A 21,815-nucleotide genomic window follows, 5' to 3' on the forward strand; every position below is an offset into this window, starting at 1 on the left:
GGTGAGACTGTATCTGATCTCTTTATTTAGTAAAGATGAAATGCATTGGGAGCAGTTCAGAGAAGGCTTTCTATGCTAAAATCCGAAATGTGAGATATTGTGTCATAGGCTAACTTTATTAACTCACTCAGCTTGCTATATTCATTAATACCAAGTTCCCATTCATTCATTCATTCATAACCCTTTACTAACCTATTATTTACTGTAACAGTTCCATTCGTTCATTTATAAAACCACAATTATAAGTCAAAAGAGCTAACACCTCCTAATCATGGAAGTAGACCGGACAGACCTCCCATCAGATGTAGCAGCCAACATTTAGCACATTTTAAACCATCTCCTGTCTTCCAAGACAGAAGCCCTCCAACCCTTTGTGTACTATAGAATAGGAGGAGAAAGTGAGGACTGCATATGCTGGAGCTCAGAGTTCAAGAGTGTAGTACTGGAAAAGTACAGCTGGTCAGGCAGCATCCAAGGAGCAGGAGAGTTGACGTTTCAGGCATACAAACAGACACCACCACCACTCCTCACTCCTATCTGCACTTTGGAGATTCCATTCCCTCTGCAACTCCCTTGTCAGGTCCACACCCCCTCCACCAACCCACTCTCACCTTCTCCTGCCATCATGGGAAGTGCAAAACTGCACTCACACCTCCCCCCCCCCCCCCCCCCCCCCCTCACTTCCATCCAAGGCCCCAAACGGTCTTTCCACATTTGACAGAAATTTCCCTGTACTTCTATCCTCCTCCCATTTATCTCTCAGCCCCCTTGACCCACAAGCCTGATTTCTGACGAAGGGATTATGCCCGAAACATTGGCTCTCCTACTCCTCAGATGCTGCCTGACCGGCTGTGATTTTCCAGCACCACACTCTTTGACTCTGTACTACAGATAAAACAATAACACCATAGTAATGAGATTTTAATATATGTACAAACCGGGGAACATAAATCGCAAACGGGTCAGAACACCAATGCTTCACTGGAGGCTCACTGATAATGTTACCTAGCATGATGACAGTGTCTGAGAACAAATCTACCAGCTCAGTGAGCAAACTTACAACCTAATTCATATGTATGTTTGTAACAGCAGGGATGATCTCATTAAAGTCCTAGTCAAATATTTATGCCACAGTCAACATCAAAGAATTAGACTATACAGTTATTGTTCAAGTTTTCTATGTACAAAGTAGTTGCATGTTTTCTACATTATAATAGTAATTACACCCAGAAGCAGCAATTCACTGAGGCTCCTTTGACAGCACCTTCCAAACTTGCAACCTGCACCACTGAGAAGGGCAAGGCCAGCACATGAAAGCGGACACCACTGCCTGTGAATCTCCATCCAAGACAAGTCGCTGGGTCAAATTGTTGCAATTCATTTTCTAACAGCACTGTGGGTATTCTGATACTCCAAGGACTGCAGCAGTTCAAGAAGGCAGCGCACCATCACCTTCTCAAGAGAAACCAGGGTTAGGAAATAACTGTTGGCTCAGCCAATGATACCTACATCTCATGAACAAATTTTAAATACTTCAAAAAGTACTATGTTGGCTGTGAAGTGCTTCAACAGACGTACAGTGATCATAAAATGTGCTATGTAAATGCAAATCCTTCTTTCAAAGGGATAGACCCTCCCTCCTCCACCTTAACAGCTTAAATCATTCTGAGCAGCTCTAGCAAATCTCCCTGCCAGTATGTTCATTTTACCGTCCCTGTTTGTAAAATGTATGTTTTTGTATTCTCAGTGTCCCAATTACAGAATTCCAGCAGCAAGTCTTTTTATGAGATGTTTTGTTCTCACTCACGTAGATCCAAAATAAGGCAACATTTCATTCACTCACGTCACACAGCCTCACATACATGAAGATTAGATACAGATGAAGTTTTTTTTTAATATCCCGAAGTGCTCTGAATGTATGAGATTGTTACAGTGTATAATTATCTCATTCTGTTCTCTATGAGGCCTGTAGCTTCTTAGATTAAGTTAAAGTTTTTGTTGAAGTGAAGGTCTTATGAAGCAAAGAATTCTGAGCAGGCTTGAAGTTTCTTGCAGTTGAATTTCTAGGAGGTTGTTCTCAGGTGAGCTTGGAGTTAGAATAAGTTGGGGAGAGTCTTCTATATTAGGATCTCCCACTTGCAAAAAATGGTTATTAGTTATTGTAGCTGCTTGATGACTTGCAACTAATTCCATAGATTTTGGTTTAATTTTGTCACTGAAGCAGTTTCTCGCTGATTTTAAAACAGGCAAAAAAGTGACTACCTCATTAGGTGATACCCACAAGTTCAAAGTTCTTCATTCCAAGTAAAGGATGGTGTGTCTATTGATTCCAATCATCCTTTTTTTTGCTACTTGAGTTTCACCAAGTCTTGTTGAATTCTCAAAAGGCCATATTCAGGGCAGGTATTCTGAAACTTACCTTGTGGCACAACATCATTAAAATAATGATTGGGTGGAGCTTGACTCAGTCATTCAAAATGTTGACAACTTGTCTATCCAGCTGCAGCATCATGCTCCAAGTCATACAAACATATGAAGTAGGCCATTCAACAAGCCATGATTGACCTGTTGTGTTCCAAATACCACGTCCTGTCTATGTTGCATCTGAATCAATTATACCACATTCCACTGGGGTGCTTCTATAGGTCTTCCTTTCCATTCAATGGATCATCCTCCACGTCCAGCAGGATTACCACCATCAAACACATCTGACCCTCCCCTCCATGGTTGGCATTTCTCAGGGACTATTCCCTGAGTCCAATCTGCTGTTACTCCTCACAATTCCAAATCCCCATGACACCTTCTAATGCAATCACAGAAGGTGTAACACTTATCCTTTTACCTCCTTTCTACATCAGTGTCTCAGGATCCAAATGCACCTTCTGGTAAAGCAGCAATATTTTTGTACTTCTTTCAATTTAGACTGTTGTATCCATTGATCACAAGGTAGCTTCCTCCGGTCAAAGCAAATGCAGGTTGGGTGATCGCTTTGCAGTACACCTCTGTTCTGTCTATAAAAATTACCCTGACCTTTGATGGCTTGTTATTTCATTACAGGAAATCCCCGGGTAATGAACAAGTTCTGTTTTTAAGTCTGTCCGTAAGTCAAATTTGTGTGTAAGTCAGAACAGTTATGTACAACTCACATCTAGCGTCCATTTACCCTCACTTCGAAATAGTTGAACCAACCCCTACTCGCAACAAATTCTTCATCAAAAAGCGCCTTCACTTGCTGCACGTGCAGCTTTTAAATCACTGAAAAAGCTTCCAGCCTTTCTTACACTGAGCCCAGGCTAATAGGAATATTATGCTGACTTTGATCCTCTAACCAAATTACCAATAGCCTTGCTATTTAATAATTAAACCACTGCATTGCCTTGTGATATGTGTGACTTTCATTGGGATAGTCTTTTACATGCTTCATTACCCTCCTCATGTCCTTTATAATCGTCCCGAGCGTTGACTGATTGTAGCCAAACGCTTTTCAATGATTGCTGGCATTTCACCTCTCTCTGATCGCTTTATTTCCACTTTCTTTTCAATCATGATCATTTTCCTTTTCTTCGATGCATCACTGTCACTTGCATCAGATTTATGCTTTGAAGCCATGATTATGAGGGTAAACACACAAAAAAATTTAAGTCAAAACACAACACACGCAACAATGTTTACGTGATCCGACTTAAAATGGCGATGATGGCGTGGCATTGTTCTCCATTGGGCTGACGAACTGCTGAAAACGTACAGTGTTTTGAGCGTTACGCAAAGCAGTCTGTCTATTCGTTAGTACAAACCATTGTACGTAACTTGATTTTTAAAAATAACTGGCTTTACGGAGGTCTGTATGTAAGTATGGATCTTCCTACGTAGGGTGTTCGTAACCCGGGGAAAGCCTGTATATCAATGCTGTTACGCTAGCAGTTCTGTTCTAGACCTGCTGTAATGTTCAAGTGAAGCCCTGTGCAAACTGGAGGGACAGCAACTAATTTTTCACTTTACAGCCCTCAGGAATCAACATTGGGTTTGAGAGCACAAACACTGTCCTTATTTTGATTTCATCCCTGTACCCTCAGGTCTCAGTGGAGCTGACCTATTTTCTGCTATTAACATCTATTCTGCATTTAAATTGTTTCTCTACCACTGTTAGCAGTCCCTTGTCTTTTACTCTGGACATCCTCCACTACCTGTACCTCTTCCTTTTTGATGACAGCATAAAGACCATTATTTTCCAGTCCCTTTCAGTTCCAAAGATTAGTCATAATGGACACAAAACTTGAACTTTCTCCAGTAATTCCTGCTGAGTTTTACTAGCAATTTATGTTTCTAATTTTAGACTTCCCTTTCCTTATAATTTATCTACATCTGCTTTAACCATGTTTAATGACCCCCACCTCCACTGCCATCTGAGGCACAGAGTTCCAATGTCGCACAAAAAAGTTCCTAAAATGTCTTAATGATGATGTGAAGTGGCAGAAGAAGTGCTAAGGAAGCAAATTTCTGTACAGTACTCTGTATCCCAGTTTTCTGTACCTCATGGGACATTCTGTCTTATGTACCCAAAATTGTGCAGGTCAAGAATCATTCTATTTCACCAATGGAACCAATGGCAAAGACTCATGATTCTAAATTGATAGGACCCTCCAGTGGAGGATAGCCTCAGTATTCAACATGGAAGTCTCAGCCCAGACTGGTATACTCAAAAGCTGTGGAATGGGATTCACACCTGCAACCTTCTAACTCAAATCCAAAGTTACTGCTCAAAGCAGTGAGCTTGACCGCAGACCCTGCCTTTTGCCTTTCCCATTTGAAGCGCATATTAGTCAATGGAAATTGTGCTAAAATTATACAAGGCACTAGAAAGACTACAGCTGGAATACTGTGAAATGTTACAGGCCCCTTCTCTAAGGTAACATACTGGCATTGGAGGCAGTACAGTGAAGTTTACCAGGCCGATACCAAGTGTGGATGGACTATCATATGAGAATAGGTCGAGTAGGTCAAGCCTGTATTCATTGGAATTTAAAAGAATGAAAGGCAACCTTATTGAAACATTCAGGATTCTTAGGCGACTTGACAGGGCAGACATCGAAAGATTGTTTCCTCTTGTGGTATAGTCTAGGACTAGAGGGCATAATCACAGAATAAACAGTTGAACATTTAAATCAGAGATAAGGATGAATTTCTGCTGTCAGAGGGTAGTGAATCTGTGGAATTATTTACTGTAAAGTTGAGGCTGTTTGCCACATTTGCCTTTAAGTACAGGAGTTAGGATAAATAATGCATTCAATTCTGATCGCCTTTCTATATGGAGGATGTTGTTAAACTTGAGAGTGCAGAAAAGACTTACAAGGATGTTGTTGGGGCTGGAGGGTTTGAGCTATAGAGAGGCTAAATAGGCCTGGGCTTTTTTTCTTTGGACAGCTGGAGGCCTTATAGAGGTTTATAAAATCATGATGGGCATGGATAGGATGAATAGCCAAGATCAGAGTCAAGATTAGAGTGGTGCTGGAAAAGCACAGCAGGTCAGGCAGCATCCGAGGAGCAGAAAAATCAATGTTTCAGGCAAAAGCCCTTCATCAGGAGTGAGGCTGGGAGCCTCCGGGTTGGAGAGATAAAACCCGGAGACTCCAGCCTAATTCCTGATCAAAGGCTTTTGCTCGGAAACATTGATTTTCCTGCTCCTCAGATGCTGCCTGACCTGCTGTGCTTTTCCAGCACCACTCTAATATTGACTCTGATGTCCAGCATCTGCAGTCCTCACTTTCGCCTGAAAAGCCAAGATCTTTTACTTTGGATGGGTGAGTCCAAAGCTTAAGGTGGGAGGAGAAAGATTTTAAAATGATCTGAGAGGTACATTGAGAAAATTAAATGGATTCTAGTCATCAAATCTGAACAGAGGGAACATGAAGCAAGTCTTCCAAATTTGGTGGTCCAACCTTTGCTTAGTCTGGAAGGTGGATACGGGTTTGCTCCCCTTCTGTTTGGAAAGAGTTTAATTGCTGGTGAGACTTTGGCTGCAGTCATAAATACCATCTTATCATCAGTAGTAGCAGTTTTGAAGAAGGGTCACTAGACTCAAAATGTTGACTTTGCTTTAATTCTCCTCAGCGCTGCCAGTCCTGCTGAGTTTCTGTCGCAATTTCTGTTGTTGTTTCAGATCTCCGAAACAGGTAATCCTCTGTTTCATTTCAGCATGCTGTCAGGGTGTTGGTGTTAAATTGGGGTGGACAAAGTCAGGACACCTGTTTACAGCCCAGCAGATTTATTTTAAATCACAGACTTTCGAAGCGTGGCTCCTTTATCGAGACATTTCAGTGTGGCTGGCATTGATCATGGGCCGTATAGGCTGTTTAAACAGCACCCTTCCACCCTCCCCTCGTTTCACTGAACGGCTGACCAGGTGAGATGGGCTGAGTGGCCCACTTCCGGTCCGGCCTGGAGGGGGGGCGGGGCACGCGCGGGGCTTCCCTCAACGTCGCGACATCACAAGGGTTGCCATGGAGGCGGCTGTGGCTGACGCTATACGTGGGCACGCCCTCGCGCGCGTGTGTCCCGTGCTTTTGAAGAAGGGGGGAAAAAAAATCTTCCAACCGCCACCCGCCCTCTTCCCCTCCCCCTCCCCCAACGATCCTTTACCTCAGAGAGGAGGCGGCGGCGGCGGCCAGGGCATGGCTGGTGCGGTATGAGGCGGACTCTGAGAATACAACACAGGCCAAACAGCGAAGTCTGGGCTTAAAATGCGTCTCCTGCTCGGCAGCTGTCCGCTGCGATGTATCTGAAGAAAAATCGAAGCAACTCGATAAACGGGATCGGGAAACAAGGTAAATTCAATCACAATCGAACGGCCTTCTTATTAAATGGGGGGGGGGGGAATAGAACGTACAACGTTCCGAATAAGGGTGAATCCATATCTTCGAATTTCTGGCAGCAAATGTCCGTACGTCGCTCCAGACGGCTTGTTTTGTTTCCACTTTGTATTTTTATTATTGGCCGTGGGGGTTGGTGAAGGAGGAGGTGGAAGCCGCCTGAGACCGCCCTGGTTCTCCCCTCTCAACCAAGCTTAATGCTGGTTGTTTGATTGATGGCGATGTCCTCCAATCGGAGGAGGTCATTAGGAGAAGGTGCGGTCCTGGTAGCGAATGGCGTGGCGACGTTTTGGGGGGAGGGCGGGTGAAGGGAGCTGGGAACTATCAGGCTAGGTTGCGTCTAGTTTATTGACATCCGGGCGAAAGGGATATCAGCTGATGGTTACTATTCATTTTGATGCGTTATTTATCTAAAGTTTTAAAAAGGATTTTTTCAGGGGGTTGTGTCGTGCTGATCGATACGTGCAGGATAATTGCAGCTGGCTGTTCACCACACGTTTTCTAATAAAGGTCTAAAGTGCACAAAAAGACCATTCGGTCCACCATGTCTGTGCTGGTCAAAGACAAGCACCTAACTGTTGGGATTGCAACTGCACACCTAAATATTTCTGAAGTGTTGAAGGTTTCTGCTTCTACCACTCTTTGGGGAAGGTTCGCTGAGATCTCAGTCAGGCCCGCAGGGGCTGATTGCACCTCCTAGTCATGGGCGATGTCTATTCCCTTTCCCACTTCTTTGCTAACTTGACAATCCTTGGCCATCTCTATTGCCAGAATGAACCAAACTACAAATTAGAGGAACAACACCTCGGACGGAATGGTAGACCAGTGGTTAGCACTGCTGCCTCACAGCACTAAGGTCCCAGGTTCAATTCAAGCCTTGGGCGACTGTCTGAGTGGAGTTTGCAAATTCTCCCTGTGTCTGCCTCTGGGTTTCCTCTGGGTGCTCTGTTTATCTCCAATAGTCCAAAGATGTGCAGGTCAGGTGAATTGGCCATGCTAAATTGCCCATAGCATTAGGTGCATTAGTCAGAGGGAAATGGGTCTGGGTGGGTTACTCTTCAGAGGGTTGGTGTGGACTTGTTGGGCCAAAGGGCCTGTTTCCACGCTGTAGGGAATAGAATCTTTCGCCTGGGCAGCTTACAGCCTGGAGGATTCAACATTGAGTTTTCAAACTTCAAATAATCTCCCTCCCCATCCCTGAATCCTTTACCAACCCTTCTCTCTCCCTTCCATTCCTCCCTGCCACCACTGGATTCATTCCTCCCATTGACCAACCAAGTCGTATTCTCTACCTATCTTCACCTATCCCCCTCGTCACCATCCTGCCTCCCTACCTTATTTGCAGCTCCCCCTACACCTATCCCAGTTCTGAAGAAAGGTTACACCCGAAATGTCGATTTCTCCACCTCCTGATGCTGCCTGGCTTGTGTTCTTCCAGCCTCCTGCCTGTCTACCACTCTTACAGTGGTATTCATATTCTCAACACCCTCAGGTGAATTAGCTTTTCCTCACATCTCCTCCTCTGCTCCTCCTCTTCAATCTATGGTTCCCTGGTCATTGTTCCTTCCACCAAGGAAAAGGTTGCTTCCTGTCTACCCTATCCGTGCCCCTCAAACTTTTTTACGTTTCAATCATGTCCCTTCTCCGCCTTCTCTAAAGAAAACAATCTGTTTGTCTAATCTCTCTTCATTGCTGAAACTCCGCAATTCAGGTGACATCCTGGTAAATCTTCTCTGTGTGCTCTGACCTGATCAGGTGTACCTCAAAACTTTGTGGGAAGTTTGGGATGTGATTGCTGGGCCCCTTCCTGAGATATTTGTCATCGATAGCCACAGGTGAGTTGCTGGAGAACTGTAGGTTGGCTAACGTGGTGCCACACTTTAAGAAAGGTGGTAAGGAAAAGCCAGAGAACTATAGACTGATGAGATGGGCAAGTTGTTGAAGGGGATCCTGAGGGTCAGGATTTCATGTATTTGGAAAGGCAAGGACTAATTAGGGATACTCAACATGCCTTTGTGTATGGGAAATTGTGTCACACTAACTTGATTTTTTTTTAAGTAATGAAGAGGATTGATGAAGACAGAGCAGTGGACATGATCTATATAGACTTCAGTAAGGTGTTTGACGAGGTTCCACATGGTAGACTGGTTAGCAAGGTTAGATCACGTGGATTACACACAACTGGCTTAAAAGTAGGAGACAGAAGGTGGTGGTGGGGGGTTGCTTTTCAGACTGTTCAGTAAAGGCAAGCATGCTAAACGCTGCCTTCATCATCCTGTTTACCTGCAACTCTACTTTCAAGGAATTACAAACCTGCACCCTAAGATCTCTCTTGTTCAGCAATGCACCCCGTGACTTTATCATTTAAGTATATAAAATCTGCCCTGATTTACCTACCAAAATGCCACACTTCACATTTAAAAATTAAACTTCATTTCCCACTCCTCAGCACAGAGTTGTGACCAGTGGTGTGCCAGTAGGATCGGTGTTGAGTCCACTGCTTTTTGTCATTTTATATAAATGATTTGGATGTGAACGTAGGAGATATGGTTCGTAAGTTTGCAGATAACAACATCAAAGTTGGTAGTGTAAAGAACAGACAAGAAGGTTACCTCAAAGTGCAATGGGACTTTGATTAGATTGGCCAGAGCACTCAGGTGTAGCAGATGGTATTTAATTTGCGTAAATATGATGTGTTGCATTTTAGTAAGAAAAATCAGGGCAGATCTTACACACTTAATGGTAAGGTCCTGTGCAGTGTTGCTGAACAGAGACCTTGGAGTGCAGGTTTATAGTTCGTTGAAAGTGAAATCGCAGGTAGGCAGAATAGTGAAAAAGCATTTGGTATGCTTGCCTTTATTGGTCAGTACATTGAGAATAGGATTAGCGAGGTCATGTTGCCGCTGTACAGGACATTGGTTAGGCCACTATTGGAATATTGCATGCAATTCTGGTCTCCTTCCTATCAGAAGGATGTTGTGAAACTTGAAAGGGTCAGAAAAGATTTACAAGGATGTTGCCAGGGTTAGAGGGTTTGAGCTATAGGGAGATGCTGAATACGTTGGGGCTATTTTCCATGGAGCATCGGAGGGTGAGGGGTGACCTTATAGAAGTCTATAATTTCGTGAGGGGCACGGATAGGGTGAATAACTGAGGCCTTTTCCCTGGCATAGGGAAGTCCAAAATTAAGGGACCTAAGGGGGCAACCTTTTCACACAGGGTGGTGCATGTATGGAATGGGCTGCCAGAGGAAGTGGTGGAGTCTGGTATAATGGCAGCATTTAAAAGGCATCTGGATGGGTATATGGATAGGAAGGTTTTAAAGGGATGTGGGCCAAATGTTGGCAAATAGGATATCTGATTGGTATGGATGAGTTGGGAGAACAGGTCTGTTTCTGTGCTGTACATCTCTGACTCTCCTCATACATCAGCCTTGCTACCCCAGGAATCAATCTGTTAAATCTTTGCTGTAGCAAGAACATTCTGCTTAAGACAAGGAGACCAAAACTGCACTGGTGTGATTTTTGCCAGTGTTGTGTAATTGCATACAAATTGCCTGTTGGCTCTAAATGAATCCTCTCACTATGGAGGCCAATATTCCAATTGCTGCCTTTCCTGCCTGCTGTATCTCTATGCTTACCTATAACGGCTGTTGTATGAGGACACCCAGGCCTCGTTGTACAATCCCCTATCTCAATTTTATGGCTATTGAGATAATTATCTGCCTTCATGGTTTTGCTTTCTGCTGGTGCTTGAACTGTTGCACCCACAGTGCAACTATGAAAGTGTTTCCAGGGTTTTGACACTGCAGCAGTCAAGGAATGGCTGTATAGCCCCACTTCAGGATGATGCTTGCACCTTGGAGGGGAATTTGCAGGTGGATGTGCCCCTTCAGGTGGTAGAGCTTACAGATTTGGGGTGCTATCAAAGGAGCCTTGGTGAGTAGTTGCAATGTTTTCTGCACATGAGGCACACAGCTGGCAAAATGATTTGATGGAGGTTTGAGTGAATATTGAAGTTGGTGAATGTTGTTGAGCTGCTTGATTATTACTGGGTCTGCACAATCCAATCAAATGGCAGCATTCCATCATAGTCTTGACTTGTGCCTTGAAGTTGGTGGACAAGCATTTGGGAGTCACAAAGTAAGTTACTCACTGCAGAATTTCCAGTTGCTGACCTGCTCTTAAAAACTGTTTATATGGCTGGTCCAGCTCGGTTGCTGGTCAGTAGTTACTCCAACCGTTGGTTGTGGGACAAATCAGCAATGGTATTGTCATCAAATATCAAGAGGGAATCCAACCATTTGATGGTAATAGTCATTGCCTGGCATTTGTTTGACTGAATGTTACTTGCCACTTATCAACCAAAATCTGAATGCTGGCCAGGTCTCACTGCTTTTGGACATGGATTGCTTCAGTCTCTGAGGAGTCTCGAGTGGTGCATTGTGCATTGAAAAAAAAATCAGTTGCTGCACATACTCAACGTTTGACTGTGCCTCGTCTGTGGAGAAATATTCCAGATCAATTATTTTTTCATACTAACCTATTCTAGAGAAGGTTATCTGCCTACACTGTTAACTGCTGCTGCTCTTCACCAATACTGTCTAACATGCTTAGTATTTCCAACATCCACAGGATTTTGCTTTCATGTGGTGGTTGAAACTCTATCAGAGGGGTCAGTCAGAAGAAGACAATGTGGAGGGTACGCAATGATCCACTGTTGCAAGTTGTATGTGAGCACATTAGCTTTTAACATCCAAGCTCTCTTACTACTCACTGAACAACAGTATGATCATTGTTCAAATTTATGTTGTTCCATTCTAAATTACAAATTACTTCTACATTTCTTTGGCAAATCCCATTTGAATTTTTCAGATGCCATGCAGAACAGTGCCTATCAGGCCATTGTAGAAAATTCATAATCCCTTGAGTGTATTGTTTTAAATTTTCTTATTGTTGGAGGTATATATTGGGAACTTGAAATTAAAAATGGAGGAAGGCCAAATTCTAGTTTTTAGTTATGTGAAGGTGAATTTTTTTAAAACAAAGGTCAAAGTCATTTTGAGCAGTGAACGTGACCGCTATTGCAAGAAAACATGTCACTTAGGCAAGGACTGTTTGGGAATAGTCAGCATGGCTTTGTGCATGGGAAATAGTGTCTCACTAATTTGATTTAAATTTTTAAGGACGTGATCAAGAAGCTTTGAGGTCAGAGCCATAGATATTGTCTACGTGAACTTTAGTAAGGCTGATTAGTAAAGTTCGATCATGTGAGATTCAGGGACCTTGCCAGTTAGATACAAAATTGGCTTGACGGTAGGAGATAGCGATTGGTGTTGGAGTGTTTTCTTTAGACTAGAGGCCTGTAATCAGCAGTATTTCTGTGGGAATCGGTGCTGGGTTCACTATTGTTTGTCATCTATACAAACCATTTGGATGGGAACATTAGAAGCAAGATTAGTAAGTTTGATGATGGCACCAAAATTGGTGGTATGTTAGACCGTGAAGAAGTATATCTTAGATTACAAAAGAATCTTGATCAATTAGGCCAAGGAGTGGCAGATGGAGTTTAATTTAGATAAATGCAAGGTGTTGCATCTTGGTAAGATGAACAAGTGCAGGACTACACAGTTAATGGTAGGCCCTAAGGAGTCTTTTAGAACAGAGACCTAGGGGTTCAAGTACATAGTTCACTTGAAAGTTGTCACAATTGGACAGTGGTATATAAAACATTTGGCACGCTTGCTTTCACTGCTCAGATCGTCGAGTATAGGAGTTGGGGCGTCGTTTTACTTTTGGAGGACCAAGGAAGAAAATTTGATTAATTATCTCTATAACATTTACCTGGTTTTATATTAATTTTCACTGAATTTAAATTTTTTTGCTAAAACCTAAAGCTCAGCTCAGTTAAAAACATGTACAGATCAATTTGAGAGCTGATTTAATGGCATTAACTAATATCATTGTGCTGAGAAAGTCACATGGAAGTTCTACTGGGCCAAATATCTTTGAATGCAGTGCAATAAATCTTGTGTGTGAAAATGGGAGTGTCAAAACAGGTTGTTCTTAATTTGGGAATTAGGGCACATTAAAGATGTAGCTTTGTCCTAAATTTTGTGTGGTTCTATCTTATCTGTCAGTAACCTAACACTGATTTGTTTCATGGTGAATTTATCTAACTAGCTCTGCTGATTGTTTTCCAATCCTGAAATAGCTAATACCTGGGCATAAAATGGGATAATCTATTGAATAGATTTCTTTTCACCCCCTCAGGAATAAGGAAAGTCTTGAGGGCTACTTATTATTCCAAAAAGAAATGTAGATTACAGTTTTCAGTTTATTGGTATATTTTCCTGTATTATTTCAGCAATGTTAATTATGGGGAATGGTCCTTTACATCTGTAACTATGTCCTAGATCACTTTATTTAATTGAGGCTGGTATTTTTGGACAATTATCAACTAATGACTGTGGTGTAGGTACGTACAAATAAAATTTTTGAACAATGTTATGGGTGGTCAGAATTCATTGCTAAATTTCTGCATGGTAGAACATGGCGAAATTATGATCTCTCAAATCTTGGGCACTTATCTCTCTACAGGGATGTTAAAAAGGAAATCGGAATCAGAAAAGCTTCTCAGAATGGAGAAGAAAAAAATTCAAATTAATGTTGTAATTTTGTCATTTGTATTTTCTGTTAGACAATGAATCAAAAAGAAAGCGAAAGGTAACAGAAATCTTCCAGGCCTTAAACTGCTCTCCTGTGGATGTAGCTGCATTGAGGAGAATGGCAATCAGTGAAGGTGGTCTTCTGACAGATGAAATACGTTGCAAAGTATGGCCAAAGCTGCTTAATATAAACACACAGGAACTGCCATCCAAACCAGGTACTACTTGCATTCAATGTATTTAATTTAGGATTCAGTACTGTTGCCTTAGGCTGTTGCAACACTAAAGTTTAGAACTGACATGAACTTGATATTAAGGCTGTAGGCCAAATAGATGCCATGGGCTCAGGCTTGGCGTAGAAATTTTATTGTGAATTGACTTCAAATGAAATGTGTATCTTTTTATGAAACCTTTTATGGAGGAAGGTTAATTCTACAAATCACTGCACTTTCTTTCCACCTTCAATTTCTACTGCACGGTTCTTAATGTGTTGCTGTGTCCCATACCAATTCCTGTATTTCCTACCACTCCAAACTTGCTGCAGCAGAGAGGCACAAACAGTTTCCTTTGTGACATTGAAACTATCTGTTATTTCCCTTCACTTTTCTGGAGTCTATTATCTGCTTGACAACACCAACCTGCCATAATGTGCTGCTCAATAACTTTTTCTTGCAAAGTTGAGAGAGCTGTACCTGTTCTCAGCCAAAATTCACACCTTCTAGTGTGACTTAAGGGAGAATTTACTTGTTTTGCTACATGGTGTCTTTTATGTCTTTAGGTGGGATGACCTAAATGCTTTGCATCCAATGAATTACTTTCAAAGTGCCAGCATTGCTTTGTGTGGTAATGTAATGTGGTAAATTTAATATAATTTTCACAAAATAATTTTCCCTCAACAAGAATGAGACAAACTTAATTAACTGGCCTGATTTTAATAGTAGTGACTGAAAGATAGCTCACTGAATCCATGGAATCTTTTCTGTCCACCTGCAGTAGCACTAGAAGTTTCAATTTCACATCTTGCTCGCAAAGCAGTACTTTCAACAATAAACCAATCTCAACAGCACACTGATGTTAGCTTAGGCTGTGTACTTGACCTTTTGAGTTGAGAGCACTTAACGCTGAGCCTGGCATGGAATTGAAGAATGGTCAGTGGAGATTCCCTGGTTAGTTTTAACAGATAACCTGAAATGATTGATACTTTTTTTTTTAAATGTACAAATCTATACTGGGAATTTTAATTGTAATCTGACTTAATGGGTATTGCCTTATAGATCTTAATTTTAAAAACCAGCAATTACTAACTTAAGTACAATGCCTTGGTGATAAGCTTGACCAATATTAATGACTTTAACTTGGGTTGTTGAAAAGCTATTGTCATTCAAATTGTCTTGCAATGTGATTTAATTACTTGTGTATCCCAGAACTGCTGGGATATGTTTAACTTATACTTTGTGCAATTAACGTTTGAAACAGGACCAGAACTCCGAGAGAACAATAAAGACTATCAGCAGGTGTTACTAGATGTCCAGCGATCGTTGCGACGCTTTCCACCTGGTAAGTCAGCCTAGCTTGTTGAAAACATGCTCATTAGGAACGGTTTAATGCTTCCATTAATACAATAGCAGTTAGTATATTTTAATAATATCCTAGTTGATTCCCTATAGTCTTTATTATACTTAATTTAACACTCCCTCTGAAGTAGGGAATTCCAAAGGTTCACAGTCTGCGATGCTGTCTCCAGTTTTAGGAGTGTCTCATGAGGAATATGGCCTCTTAGTATCTACTCAGTCAGTCAGACTTTATGAATAACCGATACCAGGCACCAATCCATAATGCTTCAAAGAGGTCAACTTCAAAATTGGTCGTCATATCCGACTGCTCTCCCATGGCAAGAAACTTCCATCATGTTGGGAGTCAGTTTGATGAATCTTCATTGGATGCCACCATTCCCATATAAATGGGCTTCCGTTGGCTATATCTTTGGGTAAAGAGACGAGCACTCTGCACTTTGTCCAATTATTGGGGACACCAATTAGAAAATATAATGTAAGTAAATTTAAAAGTTGCTGCAGTACTCCAGCTATTTGCTCATACGTCCATTGATGAGCAGGGACTGTATGGATAAGTTGCCTGCTTATAAAACGTACTTGGAAGGAAAAATAACTTTTGAATGTTCATGAGTTTTGAAGTTATTTTATCCTGTTATGTAACTGGTTTTCATGTTAGTAGCTCATGTTTCTTGTTAAGCTGACCTACATATCTCTGTGCAAAAGGTGAATTATGAGACACATATTAAATTTGTATGCTGTTTGACCAATTTTTATGTTCTCCATAAATTCATGACATCTACAGGGATGCCAGATGCAAAGCGAAAAGAACTTCAAGAAGAGTTGATCGATAGCATTCTGGAGGTACTGAAGAAAAATCCCCAGCTTCACTATTACCAAGGTTACCATGACATAGTGGTCACCTTCCTTCTGGTTGTAGGTGAGAGAATGGCAACAGCTCTAGTGGAAAAGCTCTCCACACATCATCTCAGGTATTTGGTACATAAATGCTTTAAGTTGTAATGAGCTAACCATGTTTCCATATTACCAACTTCAACTGAGAAGTCAATGTTTAATTTAGCAAGAAATGTCATGCCCTTCCACCTTCCCAGCCTTCTCCTCCATACATTTCCTTTCCTTTCCTTCTCTCTGAAGTTTCTCTGCACCTAATCACTTATGACGTGGTAGAATTCTGTGATGCTAATAGCCATTTCATAAGTAAGCACATTAAGATTAAGTGCAGAGAAAATTCGGAGAGCAAGGAAAGGGAATGTATAAAAGTCATTTGGTACTTTATTAATGTAGCCAGTGTTCGTGGTTACTGTGTGTTCCATCTCAATCTCCATGCTGTAAATTCTTTAATCTTGTGTTTATTTTGAAAGGTCAAGAAAAGCCTTCCTTGTCTTTATATACATCTAATTTAATAGTATCATTGCCTTTTGAGAAGCTGTGGAAATTGAGCATTTTGTTGTTCTGTTCTTTAACAATTCACTGCTTTGAATGTTTCATTTATAGTTGTGATCATTTCTTTCTCTTCTTTCCATCTGAATTTGAATCTCAAACTATTTGAAAATTTTATTCTCTCCTCGTTACTTAATATGATTTAAATTTGACACTCTGATTTTCAACAGTCTACCTATTATAGTTTTGAACTACGTTCCTGAATACAAATAGAATGTAGTATGAAGACATTGAAGAACCACTTCCTTCAAATTCTATTGACTTTGCATAACAATTCAAAATATAGTAGAAGTTCTTTGGTAGTTTGTCAGCCCTACATTTTGGTCTGCATGTATTGACAGTTGTTAATCTTAATGAATACAACATTTCTCGCACAGAAGGAGGCTATTCAGCCCATTGTGTTTGCACTGGCTGTTCAGATGAGCATCATTTCCTAGTACTGGCCTCCTTTTCTCTATATTCTTGCATATTATTTTTACTCAAGTAATTGTTCAATGCCCCCTCGAATGTCGTCTTTAAACCAACCTCTGCAGTACTTTGAGGCAGTGCATTCCATACCTTAACTACTCACTGACAAAAAGATTTTATTGCAAATCATTTTAAATCTATACCCTCTTACTCTTGTTCCTTTTAATGAAGAACTTTCTCCCTCTTCACTTTAACACGTATCTTCATGATTTGATACAGGCTTTCAAAATCACCTCTTTGGAGGGAAGGCAAGTAAGAGAACTGTCCCAGCTTCTTAAATCTTGTCGTCTTTGCTGAAGTACCTCATTCTTTAGACCATTCTTGTACATCGCTTCTCCCCTCTCTGCAATGCATTCAAATTCTTTTCTATAGTATGGTTCCCAGAACTGTTCACAGTAGCTACCAAAAAGAGCCTTCTGAAACCTAAATGAATTGGTCATACGAGGTAGAAAATTTGACATGGTATATCACAAAGCATGGGCAGCAAATACATGCAGTCTGAGCGGAAACTCCGGATACACTTCACTGTGTACAATATACTTTGCAAGCTTTTTATGTAGAATATACTGGAATTATGATCACAACTACTTTTATCTGTCTGTTAAGCCTGAAATATGCATTTGTATTTAAATGTGTTGAGTATGAATTAACATTATTTCCTTTATTCCCTTAATAAGATTAAAAGATGTGCCAGGTTTGCAGGACCAGAATATAGTAGCTCCAAATTACCAGCTAAAAGTGTACTATATTTCAAGTTGTTATGCACAGTCAATAGAATGTACTCTAAGAATTCACATTACACTGCTTTAAAATATGTTTATAACACTTATTTGTATCCTGAAATTGGATATGGGCTATATAACTTAATGAATACGTTGTAGGTAGGTGTGTGTTTCAAGAATGTTGCCTGTGTGTTTAAGATGGGTTAGAGGGTATTCATGTGAGTTTTTGATATATCATCACTCGTGTAATTAATTCATAACTCTCCAGTTTATGAGCTGCCATATGTATTGATAACCTCAATCTATTGATTTTTAAATTGCACAGCCATTTAAACCTTCCAAAAGTGCATTATTATTGCATATTTTCTTCAATCTTCATTATAGTATAATGAAATCTACTATAGTAATATTATATTCAAGCAAATATTTTTACCATCTTTTTACTTTAACTTTTTATTTTTTTGTACTACTTGTAGGGATTTTATGGACCCAACTATGGACAACACAAAACACATTTTAAATTACCTTATGCCAATAATAGAGAAAGTTAATCCAGAAGTACATGACTTCATGCAAAGGTGAGAATGAAAGTATTGGTTAATTTCTTCTTTTATAGTTTGAAAAATATTTCAATCGAGGAAATAAAGTCCAGAATTTCCTAGCAAATCAATAATTTTCAGAAAACTCAAATCTATTGTTTCAGCTAGGGTTTGGCAATTTCAGTTTGTAACCCCTTTGACTTTGGCTCAGTTTCTGTTCCTAAACCAGGAATTTACTATTGAGACCATTCAACTGAATAAACCTCCCTAATGGTCCAAGTACCCATCCAGCCCATGTGTAAAACATAGAAAAATACGGCGCAGTGCAGGCCCTTTGGCCCTCGATGTTGCGCCGATCCGAGCCCACCTAACCTACACTAACCCATTATTCTCCATATGTCTATCCAATGACTGTTTAAATGCCCATAAAGAGGGAGAGTCCACCACTGTTACTGGCAGGGCATTCCATGAACTCACGACTCGCTGAGTAAAGAATCTACCCCTAACGTCTGTCCTATACCTACCACCCCTTAATTTAAAGCTATGCCCCCTCGTAATAGCTGACTCCATACGTGAAAAAAGGTTCTCATGGTCAATCCTATTTAAACCCTAATCATCTTGTACACCTCTATCAATTCACCCCTAAATCGTCTTTTCTCCAATGAAAACAGCCCCAAGTGCCTCAGCCTTTCCTCATACGTTCTTCCTACCATACCAGGCAACATCCTGGTAAACCTCCACTGCACCCGTTCCAGTGCCTCCACATCCTCCTTATAGTATGGCGACCAAAACTGCACACAATACTCCAGATGAGGCCGCACCAGAGTCTTATACAACTGCAATATGACCTCCGGACTCCGGAACTCAATTCCTCTACCAATAAAAGCCAGTACGCCTTATGCCTTCTTCACAGCACTATTTACCTGGGTGACAACTTTCAGAGATCTGTGTACATGGACACCAAGATCCCTCTGCTCATCCACACTACCAAGTATCTGACCATTAGCCCAGTACCCCATCTTCTTGTTACTCTTCCCAAAGTGAATCACTTCACACTTACCTACATTGAACTTCATTTGCCACCTTTCTGCCCAGCTCTGCAGGTTATCTATCTCCCGCTGTAACCTGCCACACCTTCCTTACTGTCAACAATTCCACCGACTTTCGTATCATCCGCAAACTTGCTCACCCAACCTTCTAGCCCCTCCTCCAAGTCATTTATAAAAATGACAAACAGCAATGGTCCCAAAACAGATCTTTGCGGAACCACCGCTAGTAACTGCACTCCAAGATGAACCTTTACAATCAACTACTACCCTCTGTCTTCTTCCAGCCAGCCAATTCCTAATCCAAACCTCCAACACAACCTCACTGCCATACCTCTGTATTTTTTGCAGTAGCCTACCATGGGGAACCTTATCAAATGCCTTACTAAAATCCATATACACTACATCTACCACTTTACCCTCGTCCACCTCCTTAGTCACCTTCTCGAAGGTTTGTGAGGCACGGCCTGCCCTTCACAAAACCATGCTGACTATCCTTGATCACATTATTCCTATCCAGATGTTCATAAATCCTATCCCTTTCAATTCTCTCTAAGACTTTGCCCACAACAGAAGTGAGACTCACCAGCCTATAGTTACTAGGGTTATCCCTACTCCCCTTCTTGAACAAGGGAACCACATTTGCTATCCTCCAATCTTCTGGCACTATTCCTGTAGACAACGAGGACATAAAAATCAAGGCCAATGGCTCTGCAATCTCCTCCCTTGCTTCCCAGAGAATCCTAGGATAAATGCCATCAGCCCCAGGGGACTTATCTATTTTCACCCTTTCCAGAATTTCCAACACCTCTTCCCTACATACCTCAAAGCCATCCATTCTAATTAATTGTGACTCAATATTCACATCGGCAACAATGTCCTGTTCCTGAGTGAATTCTGATGAAAAGTATTCATTCAGTGTCTCCCCAATCTCTTCCGTCTCCACACGCAACTTCCCATTACTATCCTTGACTGGACCTATTCCTACCCTAGTCATTCTTTTATTCCTGACATACCTATAGAAAGCATTTGTGTTTTCCCTAATCCTACCAACCAAGGACTTTTCATGTCCCCTCCTTGCTGCTCTTAGCTCTCTCTTTAGATCCTTCCTGGCTACCTTATAACTCTCAATCGCCCCAATTGAACCTTCATGCCTCATCTTTACATAGGCCGCCCTCTTCCCTTTAACAAGGGATTCCAATTCCTTATTAAACCACGGCTCCCTCACACGACCCTTTCCTCCTTGCCTGACAGGTACGTACTTATCAAGGACACTCAATAGTTGCTCCTTGAATAAGCTCCACATATCGAGTGCACCCTTCCCTTGAAGCCTACTTTTCCAAGCCACACATCCTACGTCATGCCTCATTGCACCATAATTTCCCTGCCCCCAGCTATAACTCTTGCCCTGCAATGCATACTTATCCCTCTCCATCACTAGAGTAAAAGTCACCGAATTGTGGTCACTGTCCCCAAAGTGCTCACCTACCTCCAATTCTAACACCTGGCCTGGTTCGTTACCCAGAACCAAATCCAGTATGGCCTCACTTGTTGGCCTGTCTACATATTGTGTCAGGAAACCCTCCTGCACACATTGGACAAACACCGACCCATCTAACGTACTCGAGCTATAGCTTTCCCAGTCAATATCTGGAAAGTTAAAGTCCTCCATAACAACCACCCTATTACTTTCACTCTTCTCCTGAATCATCCTCGCAATCCTTTCTTCTACGTCTCTAGGACTATTACGAAGCCTGTAGAAAACGCCTAACAGGGTGACTTCCCCTTTCCTATTTCAAACCTCAGCCCAAACTACCTCAGATGGTGAGTCTTTATCCATCGTCCTTTCCACCGCTGTAATACTATCTTTGACAAGCAATGCCGCACCTCCCCCTCTTTTACCCCCACCTCTGACCCTACTAAAACATTTAAACCCTGGAACCTGCAACAGCCAATCCTGTTCCTGTTCTACCCATGTCTCTGTAGTAGCCACAACATCGAAATCCCAGGTACCAACCCACGCTGCAAGTTCACATACCTTATTTCGTATACTTCTTGTATTGACGTATACACACTTCAAGCCACCTTCCTGTTTACAGGCACCCTCCTTCGAGATTGATGCCATGTTCCTAACCTCCCTACACTCCAGGTCCTGCACCCTAAAGCTACAGTCTAGGTTCCCATGCCCCGGCAGAGTTAGTTTAAACCCCCCCCCCCCCCCAAAGAGCACTATCAAACCTCCCCCCAAGGATACTGGTGCTCCTCAGGTTCAGGTGTAGACAATCCTGTTTATAGAGGTTCCATCTTACCCTGAAAGAACCCCAGTTATCCAGATACCGGAATCCCTCCCTCCTGCACCATCCCTGTAGCCACGCGTTTAACTGCTCTCTCTCCCTATTCCTCGACTCTCTATCACGTGGCACGGGTAACAAACCAGAGACAACAACTCTGTTCTAACTCCGAGCTTCCAACCTAGCTCCCTGAGAGCCTGCCTAA

General features: G+C 41.7%; 1 protein-coding gene across 1 annotated transcript in view; it reads left to right on the forward strand.

The window, feature by feature from the left end:
* Window positions 1–6,555: 6,555 nt before the first annotated feature.
* The window catches only part of tbc1d20 (TBC1 domain family, member 20), a 30,966-nt gene continuing 15,706 nt past the window's right edge, over window positions 6,556–21,815 (forward strand). The window contains exons 1-5 of the mRNA XM_060836522.1: window positions 6,556–6,821; window positions 13,566–13,751; window positions 15,010–15,090; window positions 15,889–16,075; window positions 18,211–18,312. Of these exons, the coding sequence (XP_060692505.1) occupies window positions 6,770–6,821; window positions 13,566–13,751; window positions 15,010–15,090; window positions 15,889–16,075; window positions 18,211–18,312 (608 nt within the window). The 5' untranslated portion in view covers window positions 6,556–6,769. The remainder of the gene's footprint in view (window positions 6,822–13,565; window positions 13,752–15,009; window positions 15,091–15,888; window positions 16,076–18,210; window positions 18,313–21,815) is intronic.

The sequence above is a fragment of the Hemiscyllium ocellatum genome, chromosome 15, assembly GCF_020745735.1.
Source record: "Hemiscyllium ocellatum isolate sHemOce1 chromosome 15, sHemOce1.pat.X.cur, whole genome shotgun sequence".
In the NCBI taxonomy this organism is placed as follows: Eukaryota; Metazoa; Chordata; class Chondrichthyes; order Orectolobiformes; family Hemiscylliidae; genus Hemiscyllium; species Hemiscyllium ocellatum.